Genomic DNA, 18,774 nt, shown 5'->3' with positions numbered 1-18,774 from the left:
AAGGATGATGACGCATACTAACAACAGGAGATCCTTTTTGCTTACGCATTGTAAATTGCCTGAAGACTGCAGAAATGCTTTTCTTTGGATCCATAATAGCGAACTATGAAAGAAGAGACTCCTTGTTTCCACAGAAAATCTTCTAACAATTGATCAATCAGGACCCAATCGCTCTTCACGTCATCAAAAGCACGGCTTTTGAATATGATTTTCAAAATGTTTGTCTTCTTTAAACTAGTTTTCCTGAAGATGTCCTGTTCATGTATGTAGGACCAGAATGAGCTTTTAATCGTCTCAATACCGAAAAATTATTAAAATAGACTATGGAGAGTTCCCAATATTCTCTTTGAAAATGCTTTAAAAAAAAGAAAATCTCAATAAAATGCAGCTCTACAAATACTTTTGGTTCTTATTCTGACTGTTAGAGCTAATGTTACGTAAATCTTTTAGATTAATTTGAGCAGTTCTGGTCTTGGTCTCAGTTTAGGTGGTCTTGACTACTAACACATTAGTGGGACCACCCACTTACAGGCCAAGCTTGTTCATACTTTGAGGTAAACTTTTAAGTGCAAGTTGTTTATGAGACTTGATTTGTAATGTGGTCGCATGGGTTTGCGGGGTCAATGTATACACTGGCTGGCGTGAACAGTGGTTTTGGGCCGTTGAACAAGGATGAGTAACATGAGGCAACCCTTCAAACCCCACACCTGCACCTCTTGGTGCCCACTTTGGCACAATTAACAAAGAAACAAGTTCCAAGAAGTCTGAACGCACATCAATGAAGACCAAGAGATTCATCAAGATGGCCTTGAAAATTAGGACACTTCATTATATATTTTCTATTTAAATATGTATGTATAATATGTATATATACATTGTGTATTTTTTTTATTTCAGTTATTTATTATTTCTGACACTTATAATTGAACAAGTTGTGTTTGTTAATGTTTCCCTGTTTATGAAAAGCCAAAAAAAAATAAAAAATAAATAAATGACAAAAACAAAAAACCCAATAAAGATCAATAGCACATGAAAAAAAAAAAAAATAATTAGGGCACTTCAAAATGTGATTTACAAGATTCAAAAGGAGGGAACCTTTATTTAGTAGACAAAGAAGATTAAAACGAACAAACACAAATATGAAACTAGCTACACGACAGATAAGATTACTAAAATGTCAAATTGAAATAACATTAATATATTTATTAGTTGTTGTTGTTTTTCACCGCTGAACCTTATATTGTATTTATTTGGGTGACATCCTGACTCTCTGTTCTGCTTCAATGGCTGATCTCAAAGCCTGGTATGATTCTACAAAAGAAAAAAAAAACAATTTTAGTGCTCAGCAGGAAATAGCAGGCTGTTTTCATTGCCTTTTCAAATCATACAAGTTTGACAGTTTATTATGCATTGAAGCCCAGCCAAGTTATTACATAACCTCAGGGGTGGCGGTTTGATGTAACCTCTAGATCCATCTCATTTAAAAGGCTGCGCACTCCCGAGGTTAAGTGTTGGATGCTTACGTCATAGAGATGGTCTAGCATAGAAAAGCAAGCACCACTATACAAATATAACCTTTAAGAAACTTAGAGGACGCTGAAGGTCAATCCTGCATTGATACACAGCCCACAATTCTTTGCATTGCTGCGAACATGCATAATTTATTTGAAAATGGTACAAAATACACTCCCACATTCAAAACACATGTGGTGTTTACATGCAAGCAAGTTAACTTACACATGTGCATAATAGGGCTTAGTTTTGGTAATATATTGCCATTTTTTTCCAGCGGGATACGGCATGAGACAATAAGGTCTAGATCAGGGGTTTTCAAACTTTTTGTGCCACTATTTGTAATCAAGAATTTTCACGGACCACCTCATAATACTCAGAAAATATGTCTACACAAAGTCCTGAATTAATCTGCACCTGTAAATAGGCTTACTAGCACTAAAACTGGTCATCACATCAGTACAACAGGTTTGTTAACAGAAAGTTTACTGCACAAAACGGCTGCCACATTTTTTTTTACTCAAGCGCCCGAGGGCATGGTTCATTTGAACAACGGGCTTATTTTTCATAGAAATGGAGTAGTATAAAATCCATACAGTAACAAGAAGATTTGGATATAGTCAACATATCAAAACCTTTGGCAATTTTAGGGGATTATAAATCTATAGAGTTTTACAAGTCCACTTAACAGCACATCCGCAAGACATTTCAAAAATGCGAGATCGAGAAACGAACGGGAAATTAAAATAACAACAGGCCTTATTCATTATTTATTCCATTTATAAACATTTCGTTTCATATAAAGTGCCTATAAAGGCTATGACTGAATGAATGAAATGTAAAGTATTTAATTTAAAATTTATATCAATATTCTTTATATACATATTCTTTAAAAATATATTTAATATTTATATTTTGACTTTACACGGACCTGCAGTACCCTCACTGACCAGTAGTGGTCCGCGGACCACAGTTTGGGAATGGCCGTCAAGATAGATATGGTCTAATAGACCAATTTCGTGTTTGCAAACAGAGATGACGTTTTTGTGGGCGGAGCCAAACTGGTTGCAGAAAGTGACTGCTCCGCAGTAGGACTGTGATTTTTATGGATCCGGTATTCTGTCGAAGTCTGATTCCCCTGTGTGTACCTTTAGTGCAATGTTTCTTATAGCGTTTGAATCATGTTACGTTTATTTTTTAGATAAATGAAAAGTTTAAATGGCTTGGCTACTGATATGCATGTATGTAATGTATATGTATTGTTCTTTTTTGCTAAATCAATTATTTTTACAGTCTGAATTGCTAAAGTACATATAAAACCAATACTATCATGTATTATATATAATAACGTTTATTAAATATTTCATAATTTTCCTGTTTTCTATTATTTCTTCCTTATATTTATCTTACGTGTTTGTTCTAAAACTATTATAAAAGTATTATGTTTAAACATACATTAAAAAGGCCTGTTTATATATTAATAACACTTTACATCATGTGTGTGTGTGTGTGTGTGTGCTATATTTATATATTTATTAAGTACGTAAACATAATAATTTTAGAACAAACAGGAAGACATAAGCTAAGATATAAGGAAATAAAAAGAAATAATAGAAAACAAAAAAATTATGAAATATAAAAAAAATGTGTGATATTATTGCTTTTTCAGTATAAAAAAAACATTTATTCTGAATAAATAATAATTGTAACGTGATAAAAACGCTATAAGAAACACATAGAGTAACAGACTTCGACAGAACACCGGACATCTTCTCTACTTATTTTCTATTCTAATTATTAAAATATTTCCAGATGATTTCCTCGCTCCATTCTGTCCGTTTAAGGGCTTATTGTAATCATAAACACCTACGTTTATCTTCAAATGATGTCTTTGACGATGGTATTATATAAAAATGAAAGCCATCTTTTTTGGCATTCTTATTCTGACTCTTAACAGCACAACAGGACATTTTCTAGTGAGTTATCTTGCTCTTTTCACTCGTGTCTAATTCATTTCCAATGTTTTTCTGCAACCGCATTGCGCGCGCAGCTTGCAGGGACGTAACTGTGACATCTACTTGAAATTGGTCTATACAACCTCTCTTTTGCAACAGCAGCTCGTGTAGCTGTGTGTTTGCAAACAGGGAGGAAAACCCTGTGTCTTTGAATAATATTTGATTATAGGAATTATATTTTATTATATGCCATTTTAATAAAGATGATGGTAACATCTAATGAATTGGACTTGTATGCACATATTTATAACATTTTGCAAGATATTTATCAAACATCAACTCCAATATAGCCAAAAATGCACTCTTTTGGATGTACGTACCATTCCAACTATCCTAAAATGTATTTTAGAGAAAGGTGCGAGTGTGAATACTTTAAACTTTTAAAATGATCAGCAACTGAACTGTTTGTACCAATCATATGATTCATCCATCGACTAATAGAACAAGAATGCTGTAATGAGTTACTAGGTGTGGTATAGACTTGATTGATTGTGAGCTTTATACAAAGTGAGCTTTAACTAATATTAACTAAAAAGTCATTTTCAGGAATCAAGAGAATACATGTACACGTCTGAATGAAATAAATTACCTTGTATTTTCCTCATGAATGTATCAATCTGTGGTAAATTCACTACAATATCAAATGAGGGACATTCCATAGACGAGGCAATCTCGTTGCATCCCTGGAAATAAACAGTTAATAATGGATATCAAACAAAAGGTCTTTAAGCAGTTTTTAAAAAGGATATTATGCCTTTAGTAATGCATTCAAAACATAACATAAGTCTATTGAGCTTTAAAACAAAACCCCACACAGACCAACAGTGCCTCTCCCATCAGTTCCCCAAGTAGTGAATCAGTATTTCATGTACATGGGCTCTGGGGCGAGTAAGGACACTAGCACACTTTACTTTGGGACACTTGATGACATTTCTAAAGTATTGGTTAAAGTACAGTATGAAAAACACTTTGTTTTGTTTCATGTAGTACAGGCAAGTACAAAGTGCAGTATAATAGATAGTGCTGTAGTAAAGCTTTAAAATGTAATGTATATTTATATACCAAATAAATTTTCTAAGATAAGAAATTTATCTTTTACCTCCGCCAAAACAATAACAACCAATATGAGACTTAATATGAATAAAAAAATAAAAAAAGAGAACAATGCCACAAAAGACTGTTGGTTAGATATAGCAAAACAAATCTTATTTTTGACCATCAGATACAGATACATCACAGGCAGTGGCAAATCATATAAGTGGTCACTAATTCAGAAATGCGAGTTCCAGGCACGACCAGCGAGGTGGTCTGTGTTGTTTACACTGCTGAGCACAGCTTCATCTTGACCACTCATATGATTTGCCACTGCCTTTGATGTATCTGATCATCAAAAATTTGATTTAATTTGTTTCAGCTATTTTGTAATAAACGCAATCTTTACTAATTGACTGCAGAGCTGGGAAAAAAGAGAGGGCATCTATATTCCCTGGCTTTTGCATTATGGAAATTTTTAGGGAACGGATGTTTCAGTGCATTGGAAGGATTTTGCGAATGAGACAGCACTTAAAATGTCCGACTCGCAAACCAGTTCCCCTGCTACTGAACAAGGGAGCTGATTGAGACGCATATCAGGTGTGTACATGAAAGATCCAAAATATTTTTTTTTTTTTTCAGAAAGTTGCATACCTTCAGTTCCTCATAAAACCTCTCTTCCAGATCAGCCACCTGAGAAACAGCCTCAAATGCAGGAAGAACAGACTCCTGAAACAAGGCATTTTTAAAGTTCTAGTTATCCTGAGATGGACTAATTAATTTCAAACACTGGATTAGACATATGAAATGAAACACACTCATAATATTTAATATTTTAATGCCAAACTATGATCAGGCTATGTGGATATGGATTATTCACTCACGTCCTCTGAAGATTCTTCTTCCTCTCCAGAAAGCTCTAGGTTTGAACCATTCCCTACTGATGGTACCTTGGACACTCCATTAAGTTCTTTCACCCTATCAGAAGCACAGAAATCTGACTGTAACACCTAACCAAACCACCAGAGGGCCTTCTCAGTTAACCAAAAGCAAATCCTGCAGGAAGCAAAAGGATCTGCATGTTTCCTCCTGCATCTGCAGTTTCATAAAATCTCAAAATCTGAACAAAACGCATTTTAGAATGGAATGATTAAAAAAAAGTGTGTTCGCACCTGTTTGCATAACGTAGTGTGTTCAGAGTGTATTCACAAGAGCCCATTCCCGGCGAGATCATTGCAATCTGAAAAATAAAGCACAAATGAATTTATGTTACAAGACAAGATAGTAAAAGGGATACAGCAGTCAAATATCAAAATTACCCCAAAATAACTTTCCATGATTCACAAGACAGTTTTAGCGTAGTGAGCATTGGTTGCCATAGGTACGCTTCGCAGGGACTCTCGAAAGCTATTAAAAATAAATCCGTTTCTCCTTTTGAGCTTTAATTAATTAATTTGTTTACATAATCCAAGGTTTCATTGATAAAAAATATTTGAAAGTGGGAAAAAAAAAATAATAGCATTTTTCTCAAATAGACATTGGCAACAATAATATGGGCCCCCTTTAATTTAATCCTCTGTGCTACCTCCATTTGCAAGGATACCAGCTGTGAGTCTTCTCTTGTAATGTCTAATAAGGTTGAAGAGTTCATGTCAAGTGATCTTAGATTATTCCCCCATACAGAATTTCTCTAGAGCCTTCAAATGTGGGTGCTGCCTCCTCTTCAGTCATTTTCTGTATGGTTCAGGTCAGGGAACTATGATGGCTGTGGCAGAACATTGATTGTGTACTTAGTGACCCATTTTTGGTTGATTTTGAACAAATATCTTGATGGAACCCCAAACACAAAATAAGATTTCTAGCAGAGCAAGTCTTTTTTTACCTGTTGGTATTTGATATAATTCATGGCGCATTGTGTTTGAATGAGATGTCTGGGAACTCTGGTATACAAGTAGGTTCACAACAATGAAGGTCCGGCAGAATATATAATTGTAGCAATGTTTGTGGTAAGCATGATATAAGCAAAATAAGTTACTACTGTCCTTTGAATTATTTGAAAATAATGCACACCTGCGGAGTAACGGACCTTGGGTGTGCATTATTTTCTTATAATTCAACAGCCTGTCGTCAATTATTCCTTACTTATTTGTATATTTTTTTAATAATGTAATTTTCCTCCCAAGTTCAATTATTTTTTATTAAAGTTCAAAAGGGGAAAGATTAGAGATTTATTTTCACAGCTTCTTTGCACATATTTACCAAGGGTGCCAATATTTTTTCCACAACTGTATCTCGAGTTGATTGAGGGTGAGTGAATCATGGGGTAATTTTGTAATTTGGCTGGAGTATTACTTTTATAAAGGGAAAACAAATAAAATACTATTTGGCACAATCTAATAGCCACTCATACCATACAGGTCCTGGAGTTTTCTCCAATGAAGGAATCCCGAAGCACCTGGGTGAGTTTGCTCATCCTAAATGGGATGTGTTCACTGTTCTGACCCAAAGACCGGATACATTCCTGATGAGTAAGGAAAGGAACAAGGTAAAGATACGAGAACATCTGCACAAATCTTATTAAAAGATAATGGTGATAAAATGTGATATTTCATAAAGTTTAAGTCTGGCTCAGTTTGGTGGAGCAAACTTTAAGTGCTTAAAGTATACTTGAAAAAAAAAAGATTACGTTCAAAAATCAAACATAAAAAAAATATATCAACAATCTTAAGAAAGTATGAATCATAATTTTACAGTTTTTCTAAGATTAAGCAACATATAGGCAAGAAACTAAAATTTGCAAAAGTGGGTAATTTCTCCTCTTGCACAATAACACAAGGTAATGCTTGCTAGAAACAATACTATTTGTAGATGTTAACAATCTTGTGAAATTAATAAATAACTACAATCCACTGAATTTAAGTTGGCAGTTGTACGTGTTTCCAAGAACAGTGAACAAGTTACTGTAGGCACAAGCAATATATTTGTGCAGTAAATAAGAAGTTGGCATCCCCTCTCAGACCTGGGCCGGGTTTCCCAAAAGCATCGTAAGGCTAAGTAGATCGTAAAAACGATCGTACGAATCATCTTAGAATTACGGGCTGTTTCCCAAAAGCTTCGTAACTTAAGTTGCACTTGAAAATCATCGTAGATCTACGAGTGCTCTGGAGTAATCGTTCATTCATAAGTGCATCGTAAGACAACAGAGTTACAAGGTCACCTACAGGACAACCAGCAAATTGCACTCCTGCAATGACGATAATGTAATGTTTTCAATGTAGGCTATATTTATTTATTGGGTTCTTCTTTGTTTATTTTATATTAAATATATAATATATTTAAAATTCAAATGAGAAATCAAATTTAAATGGCTAAACATAAATTTATAAAGAAGGAAAACGTATTTTGTACAAGTTGGTAAAGGTTTTTTGGTAAAAGTTGGTTTAGCAAATTGATAAATGGTTCATACCGATTGCTGCTATAATTAATCTAAACATTGTTTTGAAGGGAAATGGTATCTAATTAAAGAAACCAAATAAATATTTACGGTAAAATGCAATAATCCATAATAATAAATAAACATAGATAATAAAAAAACAAATAATAATAATAATAATAATAATAATAATAATAATTAATAAAACACTCGCAGTGGGACGAGTCCTAACTAAATACGGAAAAGAATATTAAATCAATTATTAAAACATTTAAAAAGTCATTAAACAATAATGAAAAATATTATAAAAAATATTACTGCACATCGGCTGAAGATCATTAGCCTAAACAAGCTTCAGCTACAAATTCAAGTCATTCTATTGGTGACATTTCAGCACTTGACAAATGGATAGCGACTCGTAAGTAGCACTTAAAACCCAGCTGCGAGCGATTGTTTAACGTGCATCTTTGGGAAACGCACGTAAATGAACAACGAATGTTCGTTAAGTAGCTCGTAGAAAGCGCTCTTAAGTGCTAAGTTCAATCGTTATCGGGAAATCCGGCCCAGAACACTTAAAGTGTTTGAAAGCAATAAAGATAAAAAGTAACTTTGATATCAAAACTATACTTTCCAACTCAAAGACTTTACTATATCTACAATGTTGTGAATATTTTTATTCATTAAATGAATATATGGATGCCTCACAAACAGTCTGCCTGTCTGCAGTGGGCAGGCTTTACAGTACATCACCTTCAAAGCCAGTAGGCTGCGGTTGATCTCTGCGGTCTCCACTATGGTGTGCCGGTCGTTGTTGCTGACATCAGTACCACGCTCATTTCCGGCAAGGTCCACCAGAGAAAACTTCCCGTGAAGGATATTCCGCCGCCTCAGGATTACCTGCAACACCGCATGTGAACGTGAAGAGCTGGAGTTGGCAAACGTCTGGCCAGACGTTCTGGAATAGAGTTACAAAAACTAGTCAGATATAATAACAAAAACCGACAGAGTGATGCTTTCTTTTCTTAGTTGGTTAAACAGTTTGCAAATTTATTTGATCATATTAAAAACGTAAGAATAATCTTAATGCGCATTACTGTGGGCATCACATTTTCTTCAATATTGTGCAGTCTTATAGAGCACAGAATGCAATACCACGTCGCACAAAGCTTGAAAACATTCCCCTAAAAGTAAGACTAACACATTTCTTTGCCTACCTGCATGCACTTCCCCGCTCAATCATCTTAATGACATCTTCAACAGATAACACAGGCACTTCCTGCAGGCCAACGACATTGACCTGCTGTTTATCATCCTCCAGAACACGTAGCTTTGCTTTCTTATTCAGCAAATCGAACACCTGCACACCACACACAAACATTTTACCACCATTTCTGAGCAAGTACTTGACACATACAACCATTACCATTCAAAATTTATTTGCTCTAAAACTACAAACAAACGAAAAAAAAAAAAAGAAAAAAAAAATCATTTATTGTGGAAACGTGGAACATAATGTGCAAACCTTTCCGTTGTAGATCTCAAAAAAGGTCACATACGGGCAAAGGTCCATATCGGCATATCGCTTTTGCCTCAGGAGGGCAAACACATCCTGTGCTGTGAGATAGGCAGACAGATTTATGAGCAAAGAAGGGTAAACAAACAACAGGCCACAGTATGGAAATGTACTTTCGATAGTCACAGTTACCTGCCAGGGCGTAGATCCCTTTAGAGCTGTTCTGACTCTTTCCAGAAAAGTCTCCACCCATTGTCTGCAAGCAAATTGTCTATGTAAAAAAACATTCAGATTTTTTTAGGAAGGAAAAGTAACAGAAAATGACTTACATGGGTCTTTCCACTGCCTGTTTGACCATATGCAAAGCACGTTGCCATACCACCTTCAAAAACAGTCTTAACCAGAGGTTTAGCAGTGAACCTAAAAGTCCCAATTAAAATGATTAAAAATTGGATTTAAGCATTGTTAATAAAAAATCCCTGCGACCTGCAGCTACCTGTACACCAAGTCATTGGTGGCGTCTTCATCGAATGAGTAATCGAAATGAAAAGTCTGATTCTCTAGGTACTTGGTCAGGTCCACTTTCTGCTTGGGTTCATGTAACAGCATGACTCCATTACCAGGGATGGTGATCACATCAATCTCTTTCTTGGCCAGCTCTGAACACAAACACTCAGTGAAACAAGATGCACAAAGAAACAATTCAATTCAATCAAGAAACGACCGAGGTGCCTACCTTTTTTATTCAGAGGGCGTTTGCGAACGCAGACACATATTCTTTGAGGTTTCACCTAACAGATGCATCTTGGGTTAGAATAGGATTCCTTTTTGTAGATTCCTTGGCAGTTGCAGAAATGTATGCTCATTAACTCACCGGATCAGACAAAGACATGGGCACTTTCACCAGGTTCTCTCTGTATTCCTCAATCATCTGGTAAAACTGCTTGTTAGGCCGACATGCATCTCCAAACTGGCAACAAGACAGCAATGATATATATATATAAAAAAGACTTAGACCGAAGGAGTACAGTCTAAAGGGCCTTTCACACTATGGTTGATAACAATAACAGAGAACAAGTTAACATTGCATTAATGGTGCTAAAGAATGCATTGATACAATAAAATCAAGTTATCCGGTGGTGTGGACACCAATATAGTTAATGTTATGGTGAACGGCTGGCACGTGTGGTATCTGGATCAATCACCTTACCTTTCCTTTTTTCTGTGGCTCAGGGTGTCTTGCAATTGACAGCCGTTTGTTTGCCACTTTGTTCGTCTCCGACATTTGAGACACACGACGGCCTAAAAACAAAACACAAATGAACAGATTTGACTTGTGATCATTTATTACATGAGAGAGAGAGAGGTCACATGGATCACATCAATAAGATTATATGTACTATATAGGTAGTGGTTCAATCAAGAATAGCAGAAAGTCCGCATAGGAATGGGACTGTGTAATAAACTGATTAAGCATTTTCTTTTTCTGATACCTTTATGACACTTAGAAAACTGAATTATAATCCATTGACCGTTTAGACATTCCCTACAGTATGTTATTGTATGGCTTTAAAAAACTTGGAACATAGCATACAGGTACTGGATCCTTGTATGTGTTGTAGTAAAACTTGACAGTAATGACAAGCCACAACATAATTAAACATGACAACCACATAATTAAAAAGCTCAGTATTGGTGTCTGAAATGAATCCAGGGATCGGATTCAGTGAACCCTGCAATGATACACTTCACATCACATTTAAGAAGGCACATTATAGAATAGATTATTACAATACAATGCATCTCCTGGTCTACATACTACATTCTCCTGTAGGTGCGTGCGGGAAGTACGCATACAATGTACACGGTATTTAAAAAAAATCCAGGGATGTGCGTCCAGCATGTGTGTACTCTTCTGAGGACAAAATTGCATCATGCACACTGTAAAAGTCTCCACTCCACGTAAAAAGTGGACCATTCTTCAACCTTTACAGGCCATTTACACCATGCTGTGTATGAGAAAGCACAGAGGGTCATGAGTGATTCCAGTACCTCAAGCCACTGACTGGCCTTATTGATGCTACAGGTCAGAGGAGAATGGGCCGACTGATTCAAGCTGATAGAAGAGCAACTTTGACTGACATAACCACTCGTTACAACCGAGGTATGCAGCAAAGCATTTGTGAAGCCACAACATGCACAACCTTGAGGCAGATGGGCTACAACAGCAGAAGACCCCACCGGCTACCACTTATCTCCACTACAAATAGGAAAGAGGCTAGAATTTGCACGAGCTCACCAAAATTGGACCTTTGAAGACTGGAAAAATGTTGCCTGGTCTGAGGAGTCTCGATTTCTGTTGAGACATTCAGATGGTAGAGTCAGAATTTGCCGTAAAAAGAATGAGAACATGGATCCATCATGCCTTGTTACCACTGTGCAGGCTGGTGGTGGTGTAATGGTGTGGGGGAAGTTTTCTTGGCACACTTTAGGCCCCTTAGTGCCAATTGGGCATCATTTAAATCCCACGGCCTACCTGAGCATTGTTTCTGACCATGTCCCATGGCTACTTCCAGCAGGATAATGCACCATGTCACAAGCTTGAATCATTTCAAATTGGTTTCTTGAACATGACAATGAGTTCACTGTACTAAAATGGCCCCCACAGTCACCAGATCTTAACCCAATAGAGCATCTTTGGGATGTGGTGGAACAGGCGCTTCGTGCCCCGGATCCCACAAATCTCCATCAACTGCAAGATGCTATCCTATCAATATGGGCAAACATTTCTAAAAATTGCTTTCAGAACCTTGTTGAATCAATGCCAAGTAGAATTAAGGCAGTTCTGAAGGTGAAAGGGGGTCAAACACAGTATTAGTATGGTGTTCCTAATAATCCTTTAAGTGAGTTTATATTATGTATATTGTAATTGCACAGTCAGTCAGTAATTGTATTCTGCAGTGCATGGATATGAAGTCACCAATGCACATGTAGTGGTGATGAAGCAACAAAAAATGAATTTGATTTAATTATTATGTTTGCAAGTGTTGCAAATGACGTTATCACCTCTTAAATGATTTTAAAAAAAGAATTCATAACTTTGACCAAATTCAAAACAGTACATACTTGGTGGACCCATGGGAGCACATTTGGATGCCTCACTCTCACATATAGCCTCAGCTGCTGGTAGCAGAGGAGACGCTGGTTTGGAAAGAAGTCGCCTCTGGTAGCCTGCAAATTCATCAACATTGATTTTATGGCAATGCAACCCAATCTAATAACCGATCTCTGAATACGTCACAGATGTGATTTAAAGGCAAACCTAAAGGTTTGGGGACTGTAGATAAGGGAAGATCTTGAGAGAGACGTTCCTCTGATGCTGTTGGGATTGCAGGTGGGAGGGCAGGGTGACGGAATGAACATGTCTGACGTGTGGTCATCCTTCTGGTGGCTGAAATGAGTCAGGTTAGGATTCGGCATTCATGTGGTTAAAGCAGTCTGAAGTAGGAATGAAGCAACACGGTTTTGTTTTGGCAGATACCAATACAAATATTTGTTGCTTGCTTATTTAAACTTTGATTAAAACAAATCATTGTTTTGATTGCAATTAAAAATTAGCAAAGATCAAAAACTTGCATTGTGGTTTATTAACTAGTTTGTCACTGCACCAGCAAATCAATTTCATGTTAAATGGATGGGATCTATTTAACATTCAGCAGAACAACAGCTGAAGAAAGGCACAAATAATACAAATAAAATTATATGACAACATCAGACCTGCCAACCTTGGAAATTTTTTTTGAGTACAGTTGCATCTGCTGAAAGGACAGAACACGGGTTTTTAACATATAATTTAACACATGCACGCACACATGCACGCACACACACCTCTTGGTAACTTTCAAGGTAACATGCACTCACTTTTTCCCCATCCTGCCATAATCTGCTTTAAAAATAATTATAAATGTGAATAAAATCATGTTTAACTAAATTTGCCATACATGGTGATTAATAACATTATTAATGTTAAATTCTGTATGCTCCAAAGTTTAGCATGTCTGCACAAACACTGTTAAAAGTGATATTACTGTTAAATAGTGGGAGATGGTTAACCCACAAATGACATTCTGTTATCATTTACTCAACCTCATATTGTGTCTAACCTTCATGATTTCTTTCTTGAGTGAAACACACACAAAAAAAATTGAGAAAAAAAATTGAGACAAACATTGTTGTTTTTCCCTGACTAGCAAAAAATATAATGGAGTGGGGACCAGACACTGTGGTTATCAACACTCTTTAAAATAACTTGTGTATCACACAATAAAGAAACTCATAAATATTTAGATGGGTCTGTTCTGTTATGTAAACTCTGACTGAATTACATGTTTTAAGTTAACTATCCCTTTAAGACAGTATTTTAGAGTTAACACTGCTTTAAATTCAACCATAACTGTGACAGTAGTGCTGTTAACTGTATGTCTGTCTGTAATTTATTGTAGCTTTGTTTACAGTGCAGTACAGTACGGCATAGGCACCTATCACGTGGGCGCTCGAGACACGAGATATTCTCCATTTATAAAACTTTATTTGATGTGGTTTGTATATGACGTTTTATTTTATTGACAATTATCAAGAGCGCGTTATTTCAGAACGCATTTAATCCGCTTCACTCGGATGTCAGGTGAATTCCCTTCACTGAGAGTGAACTTTCCGTTTTTATTTGACTAAAACTGGATGCTCTCCCCATGGTAAAATCATTGTACTTTTTCGTAAGCGCTCAATTATAAATGATGCTCATTTACAAATCAGAAGTAATGTTAGCGCATCTTGCGGTCAAGTGCACGTTATGAAACGGAGCCTGCGCGACCGTCGACGTCAAAGGATTAAGCTAATGCATTATTTCATTATTTGCACATCCACCCTGACCAGTTTACCTTAGCGGGTCAGACGTCTTGACTCTCCGTTGAAAAAGATGGTCAGAAACTGCGGGTGGAGGAAGGAGATCACGCTGGATTTTGTGGTTCCATCGATAGCAGACTCTTGTTACTGATTGGCCATACGACTTGTCAATCATCCACACTTTCTATGTGGTGGATGAGCCCAGTGCTATGATTGGACATATTTTTCTTTTTTCTGTTGCTTCTTTTGAGTACTTCGCGCGGCAAAGGGCGTCATCAAGTTTTTGCGTAGTTTAGAGTGACAAATCGTACCACCGTACTTTGAGGTCAAAATGAGTACCTGCTACGCAAAATGCGTACAGGTTGGCAGGTCTGCAACATCAAAGATGTCTTAGCAGAATCAACTAATTTATTATAAACAACATATTTCTTCAACAAATTAACAAAAAATATTAAGCTTTTAATATTGGGTATAAATATTTTCCCTACTAAAGTGAACAATCAAATTTCAACTTGTTATTTCAGCCTTTTTATGCTAGTTTTAAATATATAAAAATATATAAAAAATTAATAAATACTGTCAATACTAATCACTAATCTGAAGCATTTTTCATCCTTAGCCACATAAAGTTGCATATCTATGCAAGGGCTTTCCACTATCATGACCATTGAAGGGATAGTTCAGCCATAAGTTAAAGTAAATTCTGGGAATACTGTTGTAAGAGAATAAATATCAAGAGAAATTTGTGAAAGTGAAAAGAAATACCCCGATTAATCCTTGTGATCCCAGTTATAGTCCTTTAACCATTAGTGATTGTGTAAGAACATAACAAAAGCATGCAATTCATGCAAACCTGGCTCTTCAGATGATAAATCCTGAGTAACTTTAAATGGGAGAGACATTGTGAGATCACTGTACGAAACCAACAATTCCTACTGGGAATTTCTTTGTTAGTAGTGGGAATACAGATGAATGCTTTGAACTTACCTTCTGATGCTGCAGGTATTCTTGATGACTTCAGAGGAAGTTCTGATGCTCTGGTACTCTGAAATAAACATAATAAACATTAATATGTGGTTTAATCATGTGTAAAATCTGATTTCCAGCATGCATTACAGGCCATAAATAACAAAAAATCCTGAACAAACGAGTGATCTTAAACACATGCATGAAAAACACAGTAATGCCCCTATGTACACATCATGTGATGTTATGATAGACATCAAAAGCTATTGACAGACACAAACATGTCTATGAAAAGCATATATTTAAGTCTTAATCTAATTCTTAGATAAGGAGCAATTTCACATTCATTTCAATCTTTGACATGATCTTACTCAGTCAATATTAAAGATACCAAGGTTATATTGTCACAAAACATTATCTAGGAATTATTTTTATGCAGTAAATCATAAAAACATGACATCGGTTGGGTTTTCACAGGCTGGGGTGCATATGTGCATTACAAATAACTTACTCTTGTAATTTTCATCACAGGTGCAGTATTTGGGCCAGATACAGGCTCTTCTTGATGACATGGTTGAAGTTGCCTAAGTTGTGTGAGGTCAGAATTGAGTTGCTCAAGTTCATTTAGTTCAACCTAGGGGACGATCGACTTATTAACCCGGAGTACATTTCTGGTCATACAATACTAAAAACATCATAGCATTGATCTGTTATAGAATAGTGAGATTTAATTCAAACCTCTTTTCCTTTGGTCATTCCACCTTCAAACCATTCCACATTCACTGCGGATTTAGTGACATCGACAGTTTTCACTGTGGCACTGTGTATTCTCCCTTTATTAAAAGGAAACAGCAAGATTAATACAAAATAATTTATACAATGATGACCAAACAACTACTGCCAACTAGAAAGAGGGTCCTGATGTTGTGACTACACTATCTTCTGGTCAAGAAAAGTGACCAAGTATGGTGGGCTGTCTATTTCTATTAAAACTATGTTTACATAAGTTAACAGAGACATGTCAGGTTGTTAGAAATATTATATATAGTTTTAAGCTTTTCTCGTTGATTTGATTTTTGTGTGAATTTCCTGTTTGTATTTAAATGCTTTTTAACATATTTCAATGGCAGAGATTTCTGTTGCATGTTAAATTGTTTCCCATTTAAGCATGTAGCATACGTTATATTTACTGAATTGTTGACACAGTCTGTACTTTATCATCAGGCAAAAGGAAAAGATTAGCTTAGCAAACATGCTTCTTACCATTACTGCGACATATACTGACAGTACGTCCAATGAGCAGTTTCGCAAACGCAGGATCCATGTCAAGCGGTAGTTTGATGAGAATAGCTTTTGAAAGAAATGAAATGTGTTATATTTTAACAAACTTTGATCCTGGCTGTGTGCCGTAAATCGCAATAAAAGCAACCGCCTTACATTCAAAAATCGTCAGCGGAAGTTATTGGATTATTTAAGGAGGAGGTGCTTCGTCTAGACCAATCGCAGTACTTGTGGAGGCGGGGCTATCCGAAAGACTTGCGAAAATGACTGACAATTTGATTCACCAATCAGAGATTAAAGACGACCGTCGTCATACATTGTGGCGCCACAAAGGATCAAGCTGGGACAAACTTCACGTGCTGGTAAACTTGAGCAAAGTTTATTAAAAAATTACTTACAACAAACGGGTTAGAACACTAAGTTACTGTTGTAAGGATTAAATTGTGTCATCAAAATAATACAAGCGTTCAAATTCGAGCTAATCATTAAATTAATACAAAATACCGTACCAGTGTTCTGTTCAGTCAACTTGGCAATATATTAAAATCTAGAAATAGTTAAAGTATGTTTTAAGGAATTGCACTGACCAACCACAAATCAGTTTAAAGTAATGACATGTTTATTTTCAGTAATACTCCAAACCCTCATAAAAACGTGTCACTCTCTCTGTACTGTATTCTATTCCAGGGACACTTGTTTAATAAATATTAACATTTTGTAATGAAAATAACCATCTAAACCACAAGAAGATGTTTGTTTGTTTTTCTATCTATCTTGTATGTTATATATCTTTTAAATAAATAAATAAAAATAGCATAATTAATTTATTTCTAGCTGTGTTTCCACAGAGGTGAACTATTATATTTCCCTTTACAGAAGTTATGCAAAAGTACTGTTGCCAAGCAACAACGGGCTGTTTAAATAGTTTGTGTCAATTATTATTTACTTTCATCACGATTTGCTGTTCACATGCTTTCAAGCTAAAAGGAAATTTGTGATTTTGCTTACATGAGTTGCTTTAAATCGCAGCTGAATCACTTAAATTGTGAATTAATGCAAATGAAATGTAAAACATTTTGATTAAACACAGCACACGATGCATTAATTTATCTGTTTTACCTCATACAGGTGAGGGGTGTGACTGAATGGAGGACATGGTTTCATATCAGAGTTTGTTTTTGAGTGAGTATTTTTGTAACAATTTTCTTACATTGCCTTATGTATTTAGCTGTTATTCTTGTTTCTTTTATATAATTGCTTTTTGACTGGTTGTTTTCATCTTAGGCTAAAAGTAGATTTGTACAATCTTTTACTTTTTTTATGACTGTTGGCATTCACAAAAGAATTTCTGCCTCACAAAGTAGCAAAATACTGCATGAGCAAACATAGATTGTGCCAGAAGCGTTTAAAAGGTGGATACGTATTCACTCAGATGAAAAGAAATTGTTCAAACTAAATCTTTATCTATTGTGCCATGTCCTCGTTTCATAGTACATTTGATCTCCTGACTATTAAACTTCTATAGCTGATCTATAAAAGGGAAGGAATAGATTTTTGACCTCTTGTTTGCATGACAGTTTTAATAAATATTAGAATCAGAAGACATTTATTGCCATTGACATTTACTTTTTTTGTTTATAGAAGCTTCTGGCACACACATTCAAGGCAATGACAAAACAATAAATAAAAGACAAATGTACAGAAATGGGAATAATATAAAATATAAGAGGCATATATATATATATATATATATATATATATATATATATATATATATATAGCAGATTTTCAAGGGGACCTCAAGATGACTTAAAAGTATTGGACAAAATCAACATTAAAATAAGCTAAAACAAGCAAAAGTCAAGATGGTTCTTTTTTGGTCATTTTAGTAGGGAATACACATCTGTCTACTCATTCCAAGCTCTAGTTTATTTTATATGAAAAAACCAGCCCAGTCTCACGAAATTTCGTTATATAGTCACGTATTTTTTTGATTCTTTTTTCGTGCTATTATCACGAAATTTCGTGTTTTTTCGTGATCGTATAACGAATTCCTGTTTTCGTGTGATTATCACGTATTGGTTACTCAACTGTTTTGTCCTATTTTCTTACCATTGTCG

At 35.6% G+C, this 18,774-nt stretch overlaps 1 protein-coding gene across 4 annotated transcripts; it reads right to left on the bottom strand.

Annotated features, from left to right (window-relative positions):
- Nucleotides 1-1,063: 1,063 nt before the first annotated feature.
- kif2c (kinesin family member 2C) lies at nt 1,064-17,020 on the bottom strand. Of its 4 annotated transcripts, XM_065276592.2 has the most exons (23): nt 16,637-17,020; nt 16,112-16,206; nt 15,885-16,007; nt 15,395-15,452; nt 15,261-15,290; nt 12,828-12,956; nt 12,632-12,736; nt 11,805-11,861; nt 10,716-10,807; nt 10,380-10,475; nt 10,242-10,296; nt 10,002-10,164; nt 9,835-9,925; nt 9,698-9,761; nt 9,515-9,606; nt 9,207-9,349; nt 8,743-8,947; nt 6,970-7,080; nt 5,732-5,799; nt 5,444-5,537; nt 5,214-5,288; nt 4,117-4,210; nt 1,064-1,311 (listed from the first exon to the last, which is right to left on the bottom strand). In XM_065276592.2, the coding sequence occupies exons 1-23, from the start codon at nt 16,695-16,697 to the stop codon at nt 1,247-1,249; spliced, it is 2,166 nt and encodes a 721-aa protein (XP_065132664.1). In that variant the 5' UTR covers nt 16,698-17,020; the 3' UTR covers nt 1,064-1,246. The 4 variants fall into 4 exon arrangements, with proteins under 4 accessions (XP_065132664.1, XP_065132666.1, XP_065132665.1 ...); XM_065276594.2 differs by lacking the exon at nt 11,805-11,861 and having other exon boundaries at nt 1,065-1,311; nt 16,637-17,018; XM_065276593.2 differs by lacking the exon at nt 15,261-15,290 and having other exon boundaries at nt 1,065-1,311; nt 16,637-17,018.
- Between the last annotated feature and the right edge of the window lie 1,754 nt (nt 17,021-18,774).

The sequence above is a fragment of the Paramisgurnus dabryanus genome, chromosome 6 (genome assembly GCF_030506205.2).
Source record: "Paramisgurnus dabryanus chromosome 6, PD_genome_1.1, whole genome shotgun sequence".
Taxonomy (NCBI): domain Eukaryota; kingdom Metazoa; phylum Chordata; class Actinopteri; order Cypriniformes; family Cobitidae; genus Paramisgurnus; species Paramisgurnus dabryanus.
This window is presented reverse-complemented; position numbering and strand designations above follow the sequence as displayed.

What these genes read in the sequence shown, in the direction of transcription:
- kif2c (XM_065276592.2), bottom strand. Translation starts at nt 16,697, where the DNA reads ATGGATCCTGCGTTTGCGAAACTGCTCATTGGACGTACTGTCAGTATA. An exon ending in GAATGACCAAAGGAAAAGAG is followed by an intron (nt 16,008 to 16,111) that starts GTTTGAATTAAA and finishes ATCGTCCCCTAG; the next exon opens with GTTGAACTAAATGAACTTGA. An exon ending in GAGCGGGGAAGTGCATGCAG is followed by an intron (nt 8,948 to 9,206) that starts GTAGGCAAAGAA and finishes ACTCTATTCCAG; the next exon opens with AACGTCTGGCCAGACGTTTG.